Raw genomic sequence first — 23,609 nt, forward strand, 5'->3', positions numbered from 1 at the left:
TCAGAGGATTGCTACAGCCCAGTTACTGATCTAACTGCTTCCATCTTTGCCCCTCCGCAATGTGGTCTCTGCTTTGCCACCAAAACAATTGTACCAATCATGACAAACTAGGCTTATCCTGTGGTAATAAAACCCCCTATATCACAGTGGCCTAGCAGTGTTTGGTAAACTCATTTTCTGTAAAGGGCCAAAAAGTAAATATTTATGTTGCATCTACTCAACATTGCCAATTTTTACACAAAATCACAGATAATACCTAAATAAATAGGATAATGGCAAAATAAATAAAACTTTACTTAGAAAAACAAGCCATAAGCCAGATTTACTTTACAGGCTTAAGTTCGCTAACTCTGGCTAAAAACAGTAAAACAGAATTTCTCATTCCAGCTATGTGTCCAATGTAGTTCAATAGAGCATTCTTTTACTTATTAAGATCCCCAGGCTGAAGGAGACACTTCTACTTCAGAAGCGTCAGCTTCTGTCATAGAGACACTTCTACCATGATTACAACAGGGGAAGAGAACATGGGGAATTGCACATTGGCTGTGACTATTTCTACCCAGAAATGGGACGTTCGTTTGCACTCATATTTCATTGATCAGATCAAGTCACATAGTCATATACAATTTCAAAGAAGGAACCTACCTTGGTGAGACCTTGATATCAAACTTATAGCATCAAGCACTGTGAGGCAATGCATTTTTGTTGTTTATTTTTTTATTTTTTATTTTATTTTTTTGAGATGGAGTCTCGCTCTGTCGCCTAGGCTGGAGTGCAGTGGCCGGATCTCAGGTCACTGCAAGCTCCACCTCCCAGGTTTAGGCCATTCTCCTGCCTCAGCCTCCCGAGTAGCTGGGACTACAGGCGCCCGCCACCTTGCCCGGCTAGTTTTTTTTTTTTTTTTTGTATTTTTTTTTGTAGAGACGGGGTTTCACCATGTTAGCCAGGATGGTCTCGATCTCCTGACCTCGTGATCCACCCGTCTCAGCCTCCCAAAGTGCTGGGATTACAGGCTTGAGCCACCGCGCCCGGCCCCCGCATTTCTGTTGTTTAAACCCAGTTTGTGGTTCTTTGTTACAGCAGCCCCAGCAAACTAATAAAGAGGGAGGGCAATGCTACCAGGTACCTGGAAGATAACCAGCAATATTTTGTGAATTACACTAATGGTTATCATAATGCATATTTAACATGAAGGTGGAATCATTTCACTTCCCTAATGGCTTTACGTTTCGTTAAGAAAAAAGCCAAAATCTTGATTATCACTTCCAGAGCTTTCCTCTCTATTATTTTCATCAACCTTTTGCCAAGCTGACTTTGCCTTTCCACTAACAGCAAGGCATGTTCCCACCTCTGGGCCTTTGACCTCTGGGGCTCTGGGCCTCTTCCTGGAATATTCTTTCCCCAAAGTGTAAAATGGTTTACATTTTCCTTTTATGAGCTCTCTCCTCTAGGGTAACTTATTAGAGAGATCTTCACCAGCTACTCTTTCAAAATTAGTACCCTCAAAATTTGTGTGACTGTGCCTAGCCTTATTTTTCTTTAAAGCACTTACCCTGCATGTACATTTATTTATGGGCGTATGAAAATATAGATATAAATACTATACTTTCATTTTTTATTGTTCTCTGCTAGAATATAGACTATATGTGGACAGATACTCTGTTTAGATTCACTGTTGTTTTCCCCAGAACTTCAGAGGAATGTCTGCTTTGCAAAAGTTTGTTTAATTAATGAATCAGTAAATCAGTGAATGGATATTAAAATTGTCTAAGTTTAATTTATCATGCGGGAAATAATTTAGATTAGATTAGAAAACAAAAGGGAATTTCAGGGTTCCTGTTTGTGGTTTTTGTGTGTAATAACCAAGAAAAATGCTACAGATGGAGAGGAAATGGGGAAAAAGTACTAACTCAGCCAGCTTTGAGTTCACACCCATTCATTTATGTGTGAAGCACAGAGAGAGCCCTAGTTTTGATTGAAGCCATTTTAAGAGAAACATGATCGATAACATATTTCTTATCAGATAAGAGAATGAATATATTTTATACTCATTCCTCAAGGGATTACTGATGTATATTAAACTTATTTACACATGCTCCTGAAAATGTCCCTCTCTCCTGCTCATTCTCTTGCTCTGTCTCTTTCTCTCTCTCTTTAATGTGTCACTACTATCATCTTGTACTTGTGCAACTGGTTTTGTCAACCCAGTTTTATTATGGTAGATACAGTATTATTTTTTGCAAAAACTTCAGGAAGACTGATTCTGACATTCAGCTTTTCCAACATCTCAATAAAATTAAGCTGGTTGCAAAAAACATGGAAAATGTCTTGATAAATTCAAGGATGAAGACAAAGCAGTCATTTCTAGAAGAGTCTTTTCAGGCTAGCATTTGTGCTTTAATCCTTCTTCTTTGATTATATTATTTTTGAAACAGTAAGCAATTAATATGGCCACTTCCCTCTTAAGAGATGAAGGAGAAAAGGAGAAATCAGCAAAGGTGACTGAGCAGGAGCAGCTGGTGAGACAGAAGACAATTTAAGAGCTAAGTGAAGTCAGTTGATCCAGGAGGAGAGCGCGTGGTTAAGCAAGAATAAGAACAATAAATGATCTTGGATTTAGCTTCATATAAGGCCTTGGTATCCTTGATGAACACAGTTTTGCTAAAGTGGTGAGAATGAAAGTCAAGCTGACAAGAACAAAGTAACCAATGGATTTGGCCATATTATTTGGAGCTTCATCAAATACAGCTCAGATATATTTTTTCAGGGATAGCATACATATGGGAAACTAGTAATATCTTGAGCACAGCTACTTTGCAAGAGACAGTGGGCTTATTAAAATCTCATATAGATTGTATTTGAAATAATTTAAACAGAGAATACCTTTGGCAAAATATGTATGTTTTCTTTACCTTTGACTATGTTTCCTACAAATGTTTTTATTTGCCATACTGTGTTAAAATCTCATGAACCCTTTGTTGCTATGTTTTGTGTATTGATAAGCTTTTGAGACCATACACTAATTTTCATCTTCAATCGTTTTACCTATGAATGTATGGGCATAAGGACAGGGTAAAGGAATTTCATTTTTTCTTTCTGGGAACATAAACCTTTACCCGTGGAACTTACTTGTTTGGGGTTCTGCTTTGGAACAGGACTCCTTAGATGAAGCCCGACAGAAGATTTTCGACATCCGGGAAGACTACAGAAATAAATTGCTGGAAGCCGAGCGTCTAAAGCTGGAAACTCTGGCTGCTCAGGAAGCTGCCATGAAGCTGGAGACAGAAAAGAAGACCCCAGCTCCTGACAAACAGAAAAAAACGAAAGGAAAGAAAAAGTAACCAGGGGATGTCCAATACTACCCTGCTTCTGGAGAGACAAAAATCTATTTGTAATAATCTATAACTGCCTGCTGATAAAACAAGATTCTGGGTCAATTGAAAATAGAAATTGTTCTTTCTTAGAAATATTTTCATGATAACTTGTTAGTTTTCCTCAGAAAGCTAGTATTTGAAGCCATTCGAGTTTAAAATGCTCTAATTTCAATAAAATAGCTTCCAAATATTTAAAATGTAATAAAATATTTGTTTGACACTCTAAACTGCCTGCATTTTTAATTAGAAGTGAAACAAGATCATAAAGTAATCAACAGGATTATCTTTTAAAATTTCAACAATGAACTCATCAGCACGCATCAACTCATCATTTACCATGAGTTGATGGGTGCAGCACACCAACATGGTACAAGTATACATATGTAACAAACCTGCACGCTATGCACACATACCCTCGAACTTAAAGTATAATATAAAAAAAAAAATTTCAACAATGAGAAAAGTGGCTTTTGTTCTTAGAAGAAATTTAGTCTCAAACTTTAAAAGTTTAAAAATACTAATAACTATGCTTCAGAATTATGCCTTTTTTTTTTTTTTTTTTTTTTTAAGACTGAGTCTCCCTCTGTTGCCCAGGCTGGAGTGCAGTGGTGTGATCTCGGCTTACTGCAACCTCTGCCTCCCGGGTTCAAGCGATTCTCCTGCCTCAGCTTCCTGAGTAGCTGTGATTACAGGCACCTGCCACCACGCCCTGCTAATTTTTGTATTTTTAGTACAGACGGGGTTTCACCATGTTGGCCAGGCTGGTCATGAACTCATAACCTCAGGTGATCTGCCCGTCTCAGCCTCTCAAAGTGCTGGGAATACAGGTGTAAGCCACTGCGCCCGGCCGAATTATGCTGTTTTTAAAAACTGAACTTCAAGAAACTTCCCTCATTGACCAAGCACTACCCTGGCTCAGCCAAGTGTTAGGACTCTGGATCCTAGCAATGCATCATAGTAACCCGGGTGTAGAGAGAGGGTGATCTCAAACATCCCATATCATGCTCACCAGTGTTGTGTTTTTTGTAAGACACAGATGAAGTTGTCATACCCTAGTGTTAGAACAATGCCATGAGTGGATTAACTGAGGCACATAGCAGGAAATTGACTTTCTCCAAAAGCACATTTCTAATTCATGACTATCTAAAAACTCTCATAGTATTTTTTAACCAAAGTGGTTTCACTTTGGCAGGTGATTTTACTTGTCCTTTCTTATGTTAATCCTTGTTATTAAAAATATTTATTTATCGAGACATGGTATGGCTCTGCTCTCCAGGCTGGGGTGCAGTGGCACAAGCTCAGCTCACTACAACCTCCACCTCTTGGACTCAAGCCATCCTCCTACCTCAGCCTCACAAGTAGCTGGGACTACTACAGGTGCGTGTCACCATGCCGGGTTAATTAATTAATTAATTAATTTTATTTTTTGAGATGGAGTTTCACTCTTGTTGCCCAGGCTGGACTGCAATGGCGCCATTTTGGCTCACTGCAACCTCCGCCTCCAGAGTTCAAGGGATTCGCTTGCCTCAGCCTCCTAAGTAGCTGGAAATAGTGGCGCGGCCGCCACGCCCAGCTAATTTTGTATTTTTAGTAGAGACAAGGGTTTCACCATGTTGACCAGGCTGGTCTTGAACTCCTGACCTCAGGTGATCCACCCGCCTCAGCCTCCCAAAATGCTGGGATTACAGGCTGGAGCCACGGCACCCAGCCAATTTTTGTATTTTTTGTAGAGACAGGGTTTTGCCATGTTTCCCAGGCTGTTCTCAAACTCCTGAGCTCAAGAGATCCACCCATGTTGGCTTGTTTCACAAAATGCAGGAATTACAGGCATAAACCACTATGCCCAGCTTAAAAATATTTAATACTCCCATATATGGCCAACTAATTTTTGACAAGCATGCCAAAAATACACATGATGAAAGTAAATCTTTTCAAAAATAAAGTTGGGAAAACTAAATATCCACATGCAAAAGAATAAAATAGGACCATTGTCCTATGCTATATATAAAAAAATTAACTGTAAATGGATTAAAGACTTAAATGTAAGATTGGAACTCATAAAACTCTTAAAAGATTGCATACAGAAAAATCTCCTTGACATTGGTCTTGGTAATTTCTTTTGGATATGACACCAAAAGCACAGGCAACAAAAGCAAACATAAGTAGGACTACATAAAAATAAGATCTATTGCACAACAAGGGAAGCAACAAAATGAAAAGACAATCTATAGAATGGGAGAAAATACTTGTAAACCATAAATCTCATAAAAGTTTAATATTTAAAATATGTTTTTTAAAAACTCATATAACTCAATAGCAAGAAAACAAATAACCTGGTTTTAAAAATGGGTAAAGGACTTGAACAAACACCTATCCAAAGAAGACACATGAATGACCAACAGGTATATGCGAAGGTATTCAGCATCACTAATCATCAGAGAAATGCAAATCAAAACAACAATGAGGTATCACCTCACACCTATTAAGACGGCTTTTATCCAGTTTCAGCTTTCTACTTATGGCTAGCCAATTTTCCCAGCACCATTTATTAAATAGGGAATCCTTTCCCCATTTCTTGTTTTTCTCAGGTTTGTCAAAGATCAGATGGTTGTAGATGTGTGGCATTATTTCTGAAGGCTCCGTTCTGTTCCATTGGTCTATATCTCTGTTTTGGTACCAGTACCATGCTGTTTTGGTTACTGTAGCCTTGTAGTATAGTTTGAAGTCAGGTAGCGTGACGCCTCCAGCTTTGTCCTTTTGACTTAGGATTGTCTTGGCAATGCGGGCTCTTTTTTGGTTCCATATGAACTTTAAAGCCGTTTTTTCCAATTCGGTGAAGAAACTCATTGGTAGCTTGATGGGGATGGCATTGAATCTATAAATAACCTTGGGCAGTATGGCCATTTTCACGATATTGATTCTTCCTATCCATGAGCATGGTATGTTCTTCCATTTGTTTGTGTCCTCTTTGATTTCACTGAGCAGTGGTTTGTAGTTCTCCTCGAAGAGGTCCTTTACATCCCTTGTAAGTTGGATTCCTAGGGATTTTATTCTCTTTGAAGCAATTGTGAATGGAAGTTCATTCCTGATTTGGCTCTCTGCTTGTCTGCTACTGGTGTATAAGAATGCTTGTGATTTTTGCACATTAATTTTGTATCCTGAGACTTTGCTGAAGTTGCGTATCAGCTTAAGAAGATTTTGGGCTGAGACGATGGGGTTTTCTAAATATACAATCATGTCATCTGCAAACAGGGACAATTTGACTTCTTCTTTTCCTAACTGAATACCCTTGATTTCTTTCTCTTGCCTGATTGCCCTAGCCAGAACTTCCAACACCATCATTCTTAGCAAACTATCACAAGAAGAGAAAACCAAACACCGCATGTTCTCACTCATAGGTGGAAACTGAACAATGAGCTCACTTGGACTCGGGAAGGGGAACATCACACACTGGGGCCTATCATGGGGAGGGGGGAGGGGGGAGGGATTGCATTGGGGAGTTATACCTGATATAAATGATGAATTGATGGGTGCTGACGAGTTGATGGGTGCAGCACACCAACATGGCACATGTATACATATGTAACAAACCTGCACGTTATGCACATGTACCCTAGAACTTAAAGTATAATAATAAAAAAAAAAAAAAGACGGCTTTTATCATAAAGACAAGAGATACATGTTGGGGAGGGTGTGGAGAAAGGGAACCCTGTACACACTGTTGGTGAGAATGTAAACTGGAATAGCCATTACAGAAAACAGTATAGAAGTTTCTCAAAAAATAAAACTAGAGCTATCATATGATCCAGCAATCCCACTCCTGGGTATATATTAAAGGAAATGAAATCAGTATGTTTATGAGAGGTCTGCAACCCTCTGTTCATGGCAGCATTATTTACAATAGTGATATGGAAACAGCCCAAGTGTTCATGAATGAATGAATGAATAAAGAAAATGTGTGTATGTGTGTGTGTGTGTATGAATGTGTGTGTGTGTATGTATGTGTATATATATATATATATATATATTCCTATATATATATATATATAGGAATATAATTTAACCATGAAACAGTAGGGAATCCTGCCATTTGCAGCAACATAGATGAACCTGTAGGGCATTATCCTAAATGAAATATGCCAGAAACAGAAAGACAAATAATGCATAATCCCACTTATATGTGGAATTTTAAAAGTTGAACTCATAGAAGCAGAGTGTAGGACAGTGGTTACCAGAGACTTGGGGGTGGGAGAAATGGGGAGATGTTGGTCAAAGAGTACATTTAGTTATAAGCTGACAAATTCTGGGTATCTCAGGTACAGAATGGATGGTTCCATCAGAATCAATAGTAGTAATTACATTGATTATATTAATCATTAGTCAGTGTGTTCATATGTCAAATCATCATGTGGTATACTTTGAAAATATACAATGTTTATTTTTCAAAAAATGTTTTAAGGTTTACATGAAAAGTTAATTTATTTTATACATCTGCCCACTTGTATATGTAATGTTACTTAATTTAATAAATGCAAATGTGAATTTTTACATTATCCTTTGCCTACTCTTAGCTTCACAACCCTATGATCCCCAGCTCCCAAAATACATACATAGAAACAACCTGTTTTGGATGTTCCCATACTTTTCATTCATCTCATATGTTCACACATCAATATTATATTATATCCTGGTTTGTTTTACAAAATGGCATTTTTTTAAATGCATAATATACTGTATCTTGCTTTTTCTCATCAAACAACACAGAATCTCTTCAAGTCACTGATAATTTATTCTTTTTAATTGCTTTGTAATATTCCATGGTAAAAATGTGCCATAATTTATTCATACATAAATTTATGAATTTTATATATACATATATGTGTGTCTGTGTATGTGTGTGTGTATATATATATTCAGGATATTCAAGTAGTAATACTTATATTATATATTCTCCTTAAGTTAGATAAAAATTCATATGCAAACATAATTTGTCATTACAATTTAATTTGTCATTACAATTGTGTCATTACAAAGATACAATGATGTATCTTTGATCAATTACTTTCAGATCTGTTTTGCTATTATTTGATAGTTTTCACTTGCTTTCTTCTTCTTTACTTTTCTTGCTGTTCTTTTTTTTTTTTTTTTTTTTTTTTTTTTGAGACAGAGTCTCCCTCTGTCACCCCCCAGGCCAGAGTACAATGATGCAATCTCAGCTCACTGCAACCTCCACCTCCCAGGTTCAAGCGATTTTCCTGCCTCAGCCTCCTGAGTAGCTGTGATTACAGGTGTGTGCCACCATGCTTAGCTAATTTTTTTTTTTTTAGTAGAGACAGGGTTTCACCATGTTGGTCAGGCTGGTCTCAAACTTCTGACCTCGTGATCCACGGGCTGTGGCCTTCCAAAGTGCTGGGATTACAGGTGTGAGCCACCGCACCCAGCCTGCTGTGCTTTTTAAACTATTACTCTTTAAGCCTTTTCTGTTTCTGATTTTTGCAATTTTTCCAAAGCTCTGATAGTTTTTTGTAGCTTCTTTTGAAGCATTATGTTTCATTTTTCTTCTGATCAAAGCACACTTCTCTGGGATGTTTTCATTTTCTGCCTGAGTATTATTTGTTTCATTTTATCTCATTATCTTTAATAACAGATTTTTCCCCATTATGTAAAAGAGATTGAGTTTTACAAACTACTAGAAGCAGGTTCCTGTAAATGACAAAGAATTTGAAGGAACTCTCCCAGCTTTGTGGATGGAGGACGCCCCATAATGAGAGACTGAGGCAAGAATTTCATCAATGGAGATTTGTTAAGCTAGAGCTTGAGGGGGTGCCCAGAAAAAAACGTGAGTCACAGAAACATCTGTGCTTGTGCTCTCTGATGGGGTTTTCAGGAAGTTCAATATTTATACGTTTCTTTAAAGCGGGGGGAAGGCATGTACAAAGAGACAGGTAGGTGGTGAGGCAAATGGTTACATTTTTGTGAGATTTTAATCAGTGCCCATTAAATGCCCATTTTCTATCAGATAAGGTGAACATTCCAAGAAAAAGGTAGTAAAGGAAGAATCAACCATGCAGACATCTCAGGTTAGGTGGAGGAATGATTGATCTCTTCTTGTATATTCTGCACCTGGGAAGACAAACTTGTTATCGACATTGTCAGTGTGAAATCTAACGGTGCTAAACTTGGATTGCAGATCTAAAGTTTTAATTGACATGCCCTTGTTTTATGGGAACGTACACATTTTGTAATGGTTTCCAGGCCAGCAAAAAACTTATCTAGGAACAATTTGGACAGTGAAGCTTTTTGCCTTTCTATGGGGTCTGACAAATGTACAATGCTTTGACACAAGGTTGTGAAGAACAGCTCTCCATTTGGGAAAAGGATGGCAGTGTTGCATAACTCAGCCTCCAGGCTCTCCAGGCGTATCTTTCCCTTTGGCATAATGAATTTAGGAGACTCGAGATTTTTATTTTCCTTTACAGTTGTAATCATCAAAATATGGCCTGATTACCCATTTCTCTGTCTCTCAGAGAAAATCCTGCTTTATGACAGATTTGGGGTTTTTTGCCTCTAAGCCTCTTTTGCTAGATTTCTGTGGACCTTGGTTTTCAAGACAGAGTTCTCATCTTTTTTTTTTTTTTTTTGTCCAAATAAGAGTTTATTTGTCACGTTTATTGAACATGGAAATGATTAAGTACTTTGAGGAAAACAAAGATTTATGTGACACAGTCCTTAGATTGTAATCCTTTAACTTACAGTGACTTGTTTAGTGTCATCCTCTGTAAAATAAACTTGCTCTCGAACTGGACTCCACAGACATTAACAGTTGGTGTGGCTAATGATCATGAATGAAGAGAAAAATCAGCACACAGTGTCACAGATCTTCCATTATCACTCTCACTGACATCACTTTATCTTACTTCCCAATATTTTTGCTTGATGTATCAAGTAAACCACAGTGAAAGGAAATGTTTTGTTTGACTTAACAACAATTAGCTTGACATTTTTCAGAAACCCCTTGTAGCTTGTATGTATGAATAGCTTCTATTCACTCAAAAAGGTGCATATTTTCTCCCATTCTGTAGGTTGCCTGTTCACTCTGATGGTAGTTTCTTTTGCTGTGCAGAAGCTCTTTAGTTTAATGAGATCCCATTTGTCAATTTTGGCTTTTGCTGCCATTGCTTTTGGTGTTTTAGACATGAAGTCCTTGCCCATGCCTATGTCCTGAATGGTACTACCTAGATTTTCTTCTAGGGTTTTGATGGTATTAGGTCTAACATTTAAGTCTCTAATCCATCTTGAATTAATCTTCGTATAAGGAGTAAGGAAAGGATCCAGTTTCAGCTTTCTACTTCTGGCTAGCCAATTTTCCCAGCACCATTTATTAAATAGGGAATCCTTTCCCCATTTCTTGTTTTTCTCAGGTTTGTCAAATATCAGATGGTTGTAGATGTGTGGCATTATTTCTGAAGGCTCCGTTCTGTTCCATTGGTCTATATCTCTGTTTTGGTACCAGTACCATGCTGTTTTGGTTACTGTAGCCTTGTAGTATAGTTTGAAGTCAGGTAGCGTGACGCCTCCGGCTTTGTCCTTTTGACTTAGGATTGTCTTGGCAATACGGGCTCTTTTTTGGTTCCATATGAACTTTAAAGCAGTTTTTTCCAATTCGGTGAAGAAACTCATTGGTAGCTTGATGGGGATGGCATTGAATCTATAAATTACCTTGGGCAGTATGGCCATTTTCACAATATTGATTCTGCCTATCCATGAGCATGGTATGTTCTTCCATTTGTTTGTGTCCTCTTTGATTTCACTGAGCAGTGGTTTGTAGTTCTCCTTGAAGAGGTCCTTTACATCCCTTGTAAGTTGGATTCCTAGGTATTTGATTCTCTTTGAAGCAATTGTGAATGGAAGTTCATTCCTGATTTGGCTCTCTGCTTGTCTGTTACTGGTGTATAAGAATGCTTGTGATTTTTGCACATTAATTTTGTATCCTGAGACTTTGCTGAAGTTGCTTATCAGCTTAAGAAGATTTTGGGCTGAGACGATGGGGTTTTCTAAATACACAATCATGTCATCTGCAAACAGGGACAATTTGACTTCCTCTTTTCCTAACTGAATACCCTTGATTTCTTTCTCTTGCCTGATTGCCCTAGCCAGAACTTCCAACACTATGTTGAATAGGAGTGGTGAGAGAGGGCATCCCTGTCTTGTGCCAGTTTTCAAAGGGAACTTTTCCAGTTTTTGCCCATTCAGTATGATATTAGCTGTGGGTTTGTCATAAATAGCTCTTATTATTTTGAGGTACGTTCCATCAATACCGAATTTGTTGAGCGTTTTTAGCATGAAGGGCTGTTGAATTTTGTCAAAAGCCTTTTCTGCATCTATTGAGATAATCATGTGGTTCTTGTCTTTGGTTCTGTTGATATGCTGGATTACGTTGATTGACTTGCGAATGTTGAACCAGCCTTGCATCCCAGGGATGAAGCCCACTTGATCATGGTGGATAAGCTTTTTGATGTGCTGCTGAATCCGGTTTGCCAGGATTTTATTGAGGATTTTTGCATCGATGTTCATCAGGGAGATTGGTCTAAAATTCTCTTTTTTTGTTGTGTCTCTGCCAGGCTTTGGTATCAGGATGATGCTGGCCTCATAAAATGAGTTAGGGAGGATTCCCTCTTTTTCTATTGATTGGAATAGTTTCAGAAGGAATGGTACCAGCTCCTCCTTGTACCTCTGGTAGAATTCAGCTGTGAATCCATCTGGTCCTGGGCTTTTTTTGGTGGGCAGGCTATTAATTGTTGCCTCAATTTCAGAGGCTGCTATTGGTCTATTCAGGGATTCAACTTCTTCCTGGTTTAGTCTTGGAAGAGTGTACGTGTCCAGGAAATTATCCATTTCTTCTAGATTTTCTAGTTGATTTGCGTAGAGGTGTTTATAGTATTCTCTGATGGTAGTTTGTATTTCTGTGGGGTCGGTGGTGATATCCCCTTTATCATTTTTTATTGCGTCTATTTGATTCCTCTCTCTTTTCTTCTTTATTAGCCTTGCTAGCGGTCTGTCAATTTTGTTGATCTTTTCAAAAAACCAACTCCTGGATTCATTGATTTTTTGGAGGGTTTTTTGTGTCTCTATCTCCTTCAGTTCTGCTCTGATCTTAGTTATTTCTTGCCTTCTGCTAGCTTTTGAATGTGTTTGCTCTTGCCTCTCTAGTTCTTTTAATTGTGATGTTAGAGTGTCAATTTTAGATCTTTCCTGCTTTCTCTTGTGGGCACTTAGTGCTATAAATTTCCCTCTACATACTGCTTTAAATGTGTCCCAGAGATTCTGGTATGTTGTATCTTTGTTCTCATTGGATTCAAAGAACATCTTTATTTCTGCTTTCATTTCGTTATGTACCCAGTAGTCATTCAGGAGCAGGTTGTTCAGTTTCCATGTAGTTGAGCGGTTTTGATTGAATTTCTTAGTCCTGAGTTCTAGTTTGATTGCACTGTGGTCAGAGAGACAGTTTGTTATAATTTCTGTTCTTTTACATTTGCTGAGGAGTGCATATTTTAATATGATCACATTTTCTGTGACAAAAGAAAAAGAAAATTAGACAAATATTTTGAAGTTTGTTAAATGGAGTAAAGACAATACTGTAATGTTTTTCTCAATAAAAATAACATAAGAGTTTTTTTATAACATTTTGTCTATCTTATCAGGGAGAACATTTACAGGAATACAGGTGTTTTGTATTCAGTTGTCACAGTCACTGTATGACTGACCTGTAAACCTGCAAGAAATATTTAACAATCTTGTCAATGTTTGCCTTGTGAAAAAGCATTTTCATGTCTTCATGTTTCTTACAACTTGGGATGAAAGTCCCGTGTTGAACTAATGAAGTACTAGACTACTATATAGTCTATCAGACATATAAGTTAGGCTCATATTATTTGTAAATTTGTACATGATAATATTCAGGCATATTCTACATTGAAGAATGTAGAAACCAATTTTTCTAGCAATAGGGTGGTTTTATAATCACTATGATGATTGCAACCAGTGATGCTTTTGTAGTCATACTGCAAAATGATCACTCTCTTCTCTTTTATCCAATGTGGCTAATGTCAAAGGATGGCACACACTCTGCACCAAATTCCTTAATAAGGCATTATAATAACACTCTCACAAATATGCTTGTGGGATAATGATGAAGAGGTCCTTAACATTGTTTTCTGAGATTCATACTCCCTATTTAGACAGATGTACACATAAGATCATTAAATCAATTTCCCACACTGTGCCCCACCAACTCATCACTAAAATCAAGTCTGCTAAAATCCCTCTGATCAATTAGGAGAGAATGTGGTAACCAATACAAAGTTCAGTGATTTGGGAAGGTGTCTTCTAACTACTCAGCTCACTTATAACACAAATCTTCATGACATGGCCATATTGAAAGATGAAGGGTCTTCTCTTGGTCTCCATGAAAGAACCTAATAAGGATAAGTAATAACTTTCCAGGATCCCACTCTGAAATTGTTCCATGTTCACTGTTTCTGAGTATTTACTTTATGGCCTAGTCTGGTGGCTACTCCTTCATGGGCTGACCTTCTCTGATGCCATGCTGTGACTCACACATTCTATTTTGCTTCCCACTTTAAGATTGGATGGTGCGGTTCCTTAAAAAAAATTACTGGGTTCTTCTTGGGTGACCCCTTGGATGTAGAACTATGGTCTTTGAGTTTTAAAAGGTTTGTATCTGGGGAATTGAAATATTCATTTATCAGTTTCTGCAGAATAGCTCCTCTGTATTGCACTATTGGGTAAGGAAAGTTCAGTTTGTTCTTATTGGATCTGAAAGGCACGAAAAGGGGACGTGGGTAATGTCCTGACAGGAAGATGTGGCACACTCAAATTAAGAAATTAAGGATGATTTAATGAGTATATAATTTCTATTTTTCTTTTTATTTTTAGAAGACCTGATATTTTACTGTGTTCCTTCCAGAATTTTTCTATGAATCTTCAGATATTTTTTCTCCTGCAATAATCTGAATCCCTGACCCTTTGGTCTCAACATTCTTTCTCCCCTTTCTCCAGCATTTCTCAGTTTGCTTACTTCTTCAAACAGTGTTCTCTTACATTAAGGCATGTTCTTCTGGATATTTCTGAGAGTTTCAAGTGGAATTTCATGGATTTTAGGGTCCGTTGGTGGATTTTGTGTTTTTACCAGTGCCAGCCATACAGATCTAAATGCTGAGACAATCCTGCTGATTGTCTGTATTTGGGCCACAACTACAGATGCAGAATTTTTTTTCTCGGTCACTTTGCAAGCCAGTGACCACCAGCCAGGGAAGCCCTACCGAGGCCGCTCTCGGTGATGCTACTGTGCCCCTGCTCACCTGTGTTAAAGCTTGTACTTGTGTTTGGGGGTTCCCAAGCTCTTGTACTGCGCCCAAGAAGAATGAAGATTCACTGTGCATTGAAGGGTGAGGATGGTGGAAAAGAATTTTATTGAACGATGAAACGGCTTTTAGCGGAGAGGGGATATAGGGGTGTTTCCCCTACATAAAGGCAGGAAAATCCCTCCCCTGTTGCTGGCTCTGGGGACTCTTTTGGACCCAGAATGGAGAGTGTGTGCTGATTGGTTTGTGAGTATGCAAAAAAAGGTTAAAGCGAAGACATCACTCAAAGGTCGGCATGACAGTGTAGAAAACCAATTAGGAAAGGGTAGGTATATGTAAAATAGGTGAAGGGTCGGGACCAATCAGAGGAAAGCATGCTGAATGGGAAGACAAATTCTCAATCAGGTCCGGGGATTTAACCTGTAGCTTGGCTTTCAGGATTTAAACTGTCTTTGGCTTCGAGGTGGGGTTTCACCAGGGACCCTCCCCTATCTGCCTAGGCATTTGGCTGCCTCCTGCCACTCTCAGTACCACTCTTGTTCATGGGAATTTCTTGTCATCTAATTTTGCTAGCAATTTATCTGAGTTTTGTTTTTTGTGGGGGGTGTGTGTGTACTTCCTGTGCCATCACAATTGGATTTATAGTTTTCAGGAGTTTTGAGGAAAAGCAAAAATATGATACATCATTTTCCTGCCACTAGAAGTGTGTTACTTATTTCTAATTTTATTTGCTTATAATCAGACTACATGGTCCCTAGAATCTTTACTTCTAAAAAATTTATTAAGACTTCCTATGTAAGTAGAGGTTTAAATTACATAAATGTGTAGGATGATCGTAAACTTTGCATAGATATGTGTAAAAAAAATTGCTTGAAAACAATGCAAATTTTAATCTTAGAAAAGCCTTCTCATTTCCAAAATTTAACCCTCGATGTGGTTTTATGGAAAATTATATATAATGTTTTTCCAGTTTATTTTAGTCAAATATATTCATTATTTAATTACTCTCTATTTTTAGTTTTATCCACTTCATTTGTCTAGTTCTGAGAGGTATGTTGTAGAATTCAACAACATTTCTTTCTTTTTTTTTTTTTTTTTGTATTTGAATAATCTTTATGCTTTCAGCTGTGCTATCATTTAAAAATATACTAAGCTAAAAGTAACAAAAAGGTCAGTTACATCCAGGTGCAGTGGCTCATGCCTGTAATCTCAGCACTTTGGGATGCCAAGGTGGGCAGTCAGGAGTTTGAGACCAGCCTGACCAACATGAAGAAACCCCTTCTCTACTAAAAATACAAAATTAGACAGGCATGGTGGTGCATGCCTGTAATCCCAGCTACTCAGGAGGCTAAGGCAGGAGAATTGCTTGAACCTGGGAGGCAGAGGTTGTGGTGAGCCGAGACCACGCCATTATACTCCAGCCTGGGCAAAAAAAGAAAAAGGAGTCATTTACCTTTGCTCAATTAAATAGAAGGATATTTATCTAACTTAATAAAAAGCATCTCAAAATCTAGAACAACTATCTCTGTGGTAATATTGCCTTTCCTTCAACATTACAAAATGACTGTTGCAGCTCCAGCAAAGACATGTACAAGAATATTCATAGCAGCACAATTTATAATAGTCCAAAACGGGAGAAAACTCAAATTTCCATTCATAGTACAATAAGCACATCAACAAATCATGGTGTTTTTATATGATTAAATACTATGCAATAATCAGAATAAAGGAACCACTGCTGTGCTCCATACCATGAATGATTTTAATAAATATTTTATGCATTTATGTTTCAACACCTAGGAAAGCTGATCTGTGGTGTTAAAAGTCATAATAATGGTTAAATTTAAGGAGTAAATGGTATCAGGAATTATCATTACAGGCCATTCTAGATGCTGATAATAGTCTCAATATTGATATGAATGACTGTAACACAGGTAGTTTACTTTATTAAAAAAAAATTTAATTTTTTGAGATGAAGTCTTCCTCTGTCTCCCAGGCTGGAGTGCAATGGTGTGATCTCGACTCACTGCAACCTCTGTCTCCCAGGTTCAAGTGATTCTCATGCCTCAGCCTCCCAAGTAGCTGAAATTACAGGTGCTCACCACCACACCCAGCTAATTTTTGTACTTTTAGTAGAGACAAGTTTTCACCATGTTGGTCAGGCTGGTCTCAAACTCCTGACCTCAAGTGATCTGCCCACCTCAGCCTCCCAAAGTGCTGGGGTTACAGGTGTAAGCAACTGTCCTTCTTTGTAAATATTTATGGATCAGTAAACTTAAAATTTATTTACATATCTGTGTTTATGTATCTTTCAATAAAAAGTTTACATGATAAAATAATCAATGGAAAAGTTAAAACATAAAATATTACTGGATTTAATAACTCAATAATTAAGTTTAATAGCAGATTATAGTAGTTTAGGAGACAATCATGAAGCTGTAAAGTCATCAAAAAGTAGTTAACTGACAAAACACATCAATCTAGATATTAAACATAAGATTACATTTAAATGTTAATGGAATAATATTCTAATTAAATACTTAATATTTAATTAATTAGCTAACATTTAATTGGAGACACAGGATTGAGAGATGAGTGCACGTTGGGGGCTTTGTATTTCGTAGTGGGAGAATGAAGCTCAGATCTTGTGGCTTCTTCACTTCAGCATGTTAAGGTGCCGTATTATGGGGTATCATTTTCTGAGCCCCAACAATGCAATGATTTTATTTCTGAAATATTCAATGAACATTAAAACTGTACAAAAAAATACTTCAACTTTATATGTCTCACAGAATTAGATTCTTTGATCACTAACTTACTTTTCAACCATATGAATGGTGGGCCATTCAAATCAAATAGAAGGTAACACAATTCTCTGTTGCATGTGACTCACTCAGAAATGACAGGATGGCTAATGTTCTTGGTCTTCAACCACTAAATAGCAGGTCTCTCTTATTATTGGGACAACCAAAAATGTCCCCATGTATTTCCTAAATATTCCCTAGGAGAGGCACTGTCTCCATGGAGAACATTATTCCCATGTAGAATAGCAGAGTGCTGCGAAGCTGAGATAGTAATGTCTATGGATCACAGTTAATAAATGACTATTGGAATACATTGCCAATATACATGTGTGCGATCATATTGAGTAAACCAGGGTATATCTATAAAGCATGTACAATTCCTACAATCTATAGGCCATTGTCTTTGGCAAAAGATCTGGCCCCCCATTTGGTTTCTTTTTCTTTAGTCTCCTACCGCCTACCTTTTTTCAGCCATTCAAGTACTTCAGGACCAAGCTGTCCCTTCTCTGGGCTTGTATAAGGGCAGAGGAAACAGTGTTCTTGTTCTGCAGACATAGGCCTGCCTTTGAGACGATAGAAATAATACCTGAGGCACAATTCTGGTGATAAAGAACCACCATTATATGGAGTAATTTAACTCCTCATTGCATCCAACAACTCCACTAAAAAAAAGATTGTAGCTTCCCCTTTTCCACAATCAAAGTGCCCACTCAAGTGTTTTTGGAAATGTAACTGTCTTCATTTAAATGAATCTAAAAACTGCTGATAGCTTTAATAAACTTTTAACTGGATTCTAGGCATCAAGTTTTCAAACAAAACATTGAATTCTAGTCCTAGAGCCCCTCATTATATTTAGTTTGTTTGCACACACAAAAAAATGTGTGTAAACTCTGATTCTGTTCCTATCTCATTCAAAACAAAACCTTGCATTCATTGCCCTTTGAAAAACAGGGAAATAAAGGGAGAATTGGCAAAAGAAACCACATAATAATAGAACTTTTCTCAGAAAAATAAAACACATGTTACAGCCCAGTGAGGTCCTTCTTGACCACTGCATGGAAAACACTGAGACAGTAGGTATAGCAACAAAGAAAGAAATTTAATAATTGCAGGGCAGCTGAGTGGAAAGGATGGGCAATATCTCTCAAATCTGCCTCCCCATGAATTTGGAGGTGAGGGTTTTTAAGGATGATTTGGTTTCTATGGGGGCTAAGGAATGGGAACTGCTGATTGATTTGGTCAGGGATGAAATCACAGGGGTGTCAAAACCGTCTTCATGTCCTGAGTCACTTCATGGGTGGGAGTCACAGAACCAGTTGAATCAAGTTCAATTTGGTATGGGTCATGGGTCTGGGTGGCATCAGGTGGTCTACCAGAATGCAAAGTCTGAAAAATATTTCAAAGACCAGTCTCAAGTTTCACAAGTTACCTGTAAGAGCAATTGGTGAAGTTATGAAATGTGTGAGCATTGGGGACAAGACTCCTGAGCAGTAAGCAATTATAAAAAAGCAAGCTAGGGAAAAATGACCAGCTATTGTTTTACTATGCCTATATCTTAGCAGAATTTAAGCCCCCAACATAAATGTAACCTTGTGATCTTTCATTGTCTGATATAGCCACTTTCAGTCCCCAAACAAGGAGGCAGGTAGTTTTGGGACGGAACTAGTATCATCCTTGCTTTAAACTATAAATTGAATTCCTCCCATAGTTGGCTTGGCCTACATACAGGAATGAGAAAAGGCAGATAGCTTAAGCTTAGAAGCAAGGTAGAGTCAGTTATGTTAGATTTCTCTTACTGTTATAATTTTGCAAAGGCAGTTTCACATGCATCTTGCCACCTCCATCCCCTGGTTTGGGCCCTACCCTGGGTGGGTTTATTCATACCAGATTAATAACAGCTTTCAGTAACCTTCATAGAATATCTCTGAAAGTAACATTATGAAGAAATTTTGTTTCAAATTGTCATAAAGTATTTTGTCTAATCAATTATAAAACAGATTTTAGTCATTTTAATTTACACAAAATAGTTTCCAACCACAGATATGTTTTTATGGAATAGCTTCATTACCTATTGAATGTGCTTAGAACTGTAAGCTAAACATCCTTCTTTTTTACTTTTTTGGTCAGGCACAGATGGCAGCATTACCACATGTATGATTTATTTTTGAAGTGAACTTATATAACAAACAACCCTACTATGCATATGTATATTTTCATGACTTTAAACAATTCTAAATTCAAATAAACCAAGCATTTTTAATTTATTTTGCTAATTAGGAAAATTCACTTATCTAATTTGCAAATACCTTTTCCATCTGGTATATAACATAATGATACTCTTTATTGTCACTGTTAATCAAGCTGTTGATTTCAGAATCATCAATTCAGATAGCATCTGGGCACCTTCCATTCCATTGTAGGTGATTGATATATTCAGATAGATACAAAGAAACCTCATAAAAAAAGTTTGACTTTGTGGAAACACTGTAAATAAATATGTCACATAATAAAGACTAATCAGTTAATATTTAAATAAATAAATAATTTAAGTCATGACTATGGCTCTTTGGTGAAAATGGGCTAACTTTGTTAACATCACTGTAACATTTGAAAGAGCTTGGAAAAACTTGCTATTTTCACCAGAAAGTTTAGACTTGTGCAAACGTCCCAAACCATATTAGATACAACCTGATCAATAACCATTACATTAATAATACAAAATGGTTGCTATGAATTTATTCTAAAGGAACTCTGAAGTATTTGTGTATTTCTGTATTAATTTAGCTAATTTTTAGCTCAATTACTTCTGGTGTAGCATGGGTCCAAAGTCTGCATATTTTATAATATTATGTGTGCAAAACCACCTTTGGAAAATAATATTAAAGCTTTTGTAAGAATCATCATTTCTTTAGCACATCATCTAAAGCCATTAAATTATTAACATTAGATACCATGAAAACAGTTCTTAGAATAGTCAACTAGAACGTAAAGACTAATTTCCAATTAATGAATCATACAGATTCTTTATGTTTACTTTTCCTTTTTCATGTATCAACATTTAAGTCACCTCATTAGTTATTTCTGGTTCCATAAAGACAAAGATGAAGAAAACATGGGAAAATTTAAAGGGCTGAATTTGTAATTTGCAGATATGATACACACTTTCTTGAAAGAAGTTCACATTCCTAATGAGCTGCTTATAAGTCATTTGGAGATTTCAGTAGCCTTTAGTCTTCAGTACTATGGGTGCCACAATATTGGCTGATTAGTTTTATTTTTTCAATTGTGTCATTATTGTTTAACTAGATTGTCACACTAAAGACCATTTTTATAATACTTTGTATAAGATTTCATTTTAATGGGCTATAATCTCGAGTGTAAGAAATAACTATATCATAATTGTTAGGTTTTTTTCTTTTTTTCTTTTTTTTTTTTTTTTTTTGAGACGGAGTCTCGCTGTCACCCAGGCTGGAGTGCAGTGGCACGATCTTGGCTCACTGCAAGCTCTGCCTCCTGGGTTCATGCCATTCTCCTGCTTCAGCCTCCTGAGTAGCTGGGACTACAGGCACCCGCCACCACACCTGGCTAATTTATTGTATTTTATTTTAGCAGAGACGGGGTTTCACTGTGTTAGCCAGAATGGTCTTGATCGCCTGACCTTGTGATCCACCTGCCTCAGCCTCCCAAAGTTCTGGGATTAAAGGTGTGAGCCACTGCACCCAGCCATCGTTAGGTTATTTTTACTCACCCATAGAATGTAGCCCGAAACCTCACAGAATAGGCTTTTAATAGGATATGGATGAATATATTATGTATTTGCATTGTTTTAACTATTAGACTGTTGTTTAAAAGGGGCTATATCAAAACTTATGGTCATTTTCAAAAATCCATCATATTGGTCTTTAAGTGAAGATATTGAAAAACACAGTTTACAGGGCTTTAGAAAAAGATTCACATTCTTAAGAGACCATGATAATACCAGATGGCAGGTTGTCAACAATGATATTTTACAATGTTTACAGAAGTCATGGATCATATTCTAGTAGAAGCAGCTTTATTTTCCAAATAGGATTCTAATTTATACACTACTAAGGCAAACAGGGAGTCACTGATCTGGAAACTCATAGTCATGCCATTACAGTGAGATGTTCCTTTGGCCACAATTGTGTCTCTTTGTTTTTTACCTGCTTCCCCCACACCTATCTAACATAGAATGTTGGACCTAGGAATAAACAATACTTTCATTCAGAGAGGGGAAGAATGGGAGACAGCACTTAGCAGTTCTGAAATCCCTCAGGGTAGACATTGTGAAGGCCCCATCGAGAGGTGGTGACAGGTTCTTGATCAGGTCTGATTCTGTATTCTAATAACTCCTCTCCATTTGGTTGATCTCCATGCCCCCATGTCCACCTTCTGAGAATGTCCTCTTGTCTGTTATACTTACTGGTTACACTGGAAGTGGCTGTTTGAAAATATGTCCTTGGAGGCTGACCAACCTGGTTTCTCAGAATTCATATAAGTCTGTTGTATGTAGACATAAAGTAATAAGAGGAAGGAGAATCCTTGTGGCCACAATAAAAATATCAAAGACAGTTAAAATAACAGAAAGCAATGGTTTCCATTGTCACCTTCTCAGAAGCCTGTGACTATTTTAACAGACTTTTTTAGTTGTTGTTGCCTTCTACTTCACATCCCTTCCACTGTTTTTTTAGTAGCAGAAATGAGATGGAGTAGAGAGTCCTATTTTAGGGGCCTGCAGGCCACGCCAGCATAGAATAGAAGGAAAATTTTGAATTCCTTCAAGGGAAGTTCCAGGTACCTAGTTAGCCCTGGAAGTAAGTAAGTAGCCTGATTGGCAAAACGGCAATAATAGCCTCAAACAACAGCCAAGGAAGTTTGAGTCCAGAGATGTTTGGTTTCCTATAGAAACTAAATATAGCATTTTAACAAATGTCCCACAGTTGTCTTTCAGAAAACCAGTCTCCCACCGAGATCCCATAAACAGATTCACTGGCACATAAACCCTAGATAAGGAACACTGGACACTAAACTCTGACCACTGTACTTTGTTCTAAATTTCTTCCTGAGGAGTTTGGAGGGAGTCACACCCCCATGCCAGTTAATACTTTTTTTTTCTGCTGACCCCAAATTTTTAAAGAAAGCTTCTCTCTCCCTTAATAAGTAAGAAAGTTTTCAAATGTACCTACCACCTATAAGCCCCCCTTCAACATATCCCACCCTTTTAGGCCAAAACCAATGTGCAAACTCCATATATTGATTTATGATTTGGTCTGTGGCTTCTACTTTCCTGAAATTTTCCCCTGCCTTTAAAAACCGTTACTATCAAACCATCAAGGAAGTCAAAATTTGAGCATTAGCTGCCTGGTCTTACTTGCTTGGTGCCTGCAAATAATAATGGCTTCCTTTCTGTCTCTGCAAAAACCTCTGTGTGGATATCTGGTTTTACTGCAACTGGCAAGTGGACCCCAGTTTTGTTCTGTAAGAGCAACAAAAGAGCCAAAGCTGAGTCATGAGCAGCATCTCAAGGAGACTGTCCATTAAATTAGTATCACTTCTATCCTTTCTGGTTTGGGTGTTTTTGTGTGTTTGTTTGTTTGTTTGTTTTCTTTTTTTCCAAACCTATGATTTACTCAAATATATTTCCAATGGCTTTTTTTCTTAAGTTTAACCAGAGTTTGTTTCTGTTATATAAAACAAAAGAATCAAAACTGACACACTCAAATCCAACTTTGGATTCCACTTCCTGAAATGGTCCATATTAGAGATTTTGAAACTTAAAAGAAACACCTCAAGAGTTCTGAGAAAAAACATCTATAATCCAGAGCAGGGGTTCTTAACCTGGGATGAGATTCAGGTAGCACCTAAACCTCCCACAATTGTATGTATTTTCTTTTATAGAAATTCATAGCTTTCATCAGGTTCTTTTTTATGAGGGGTTGGGGGACAGTGTCTCACTCTGTCACCCAGGCTGGAGTGCAGTGGTATGATCTCGGCTCACTGCAACCTCAACCTCCCAGGCTCAAGTG

The 23,609-nt window shown here is 37.5% G+C and overlaps 1 protein-coding gene across 1 annotated transcript in view; it reads left to right on the plus strand.

The window, feature by feature from the left end:
* The window catches only part of ADGB (androglobin), a 243,507-nt gene extending 239,906 nt beyond the window's left edge, over nucleotides 1-3,601 (plus strand). The window contains exon 36 of the mRNA XM_026447399.1: nucleotides 3,156-3,601. Within this exon, the coding sequence (XP_026303184.1) occupies nucleotides 3,156-3,341 (186 nt within the window). The 3' untranslated portion in view covers nucleotides 3,342-3,601. The remainder of the gene's footprint in view (nucleotides 1-3,155) is intronic.
* The last annotated feature ends 20,008 nt before the right edge of the window (nucleotides 3,602-23,609 follow it).

This window comes from Piliocolobus tephrosceles, chromosome 5, assembly GCF_002776525.5.
Source record: "Piliocolobus tephrosceles isolate RC106 chromosome 5, ASM277652v3, whole genome shotgun sequence".
NCBI lineage: Eukaryota > Metazoa > Chordata > Mammalia > Primates > Cercopithecidae > Piliocolobus > Piliocolobus tephrosceles.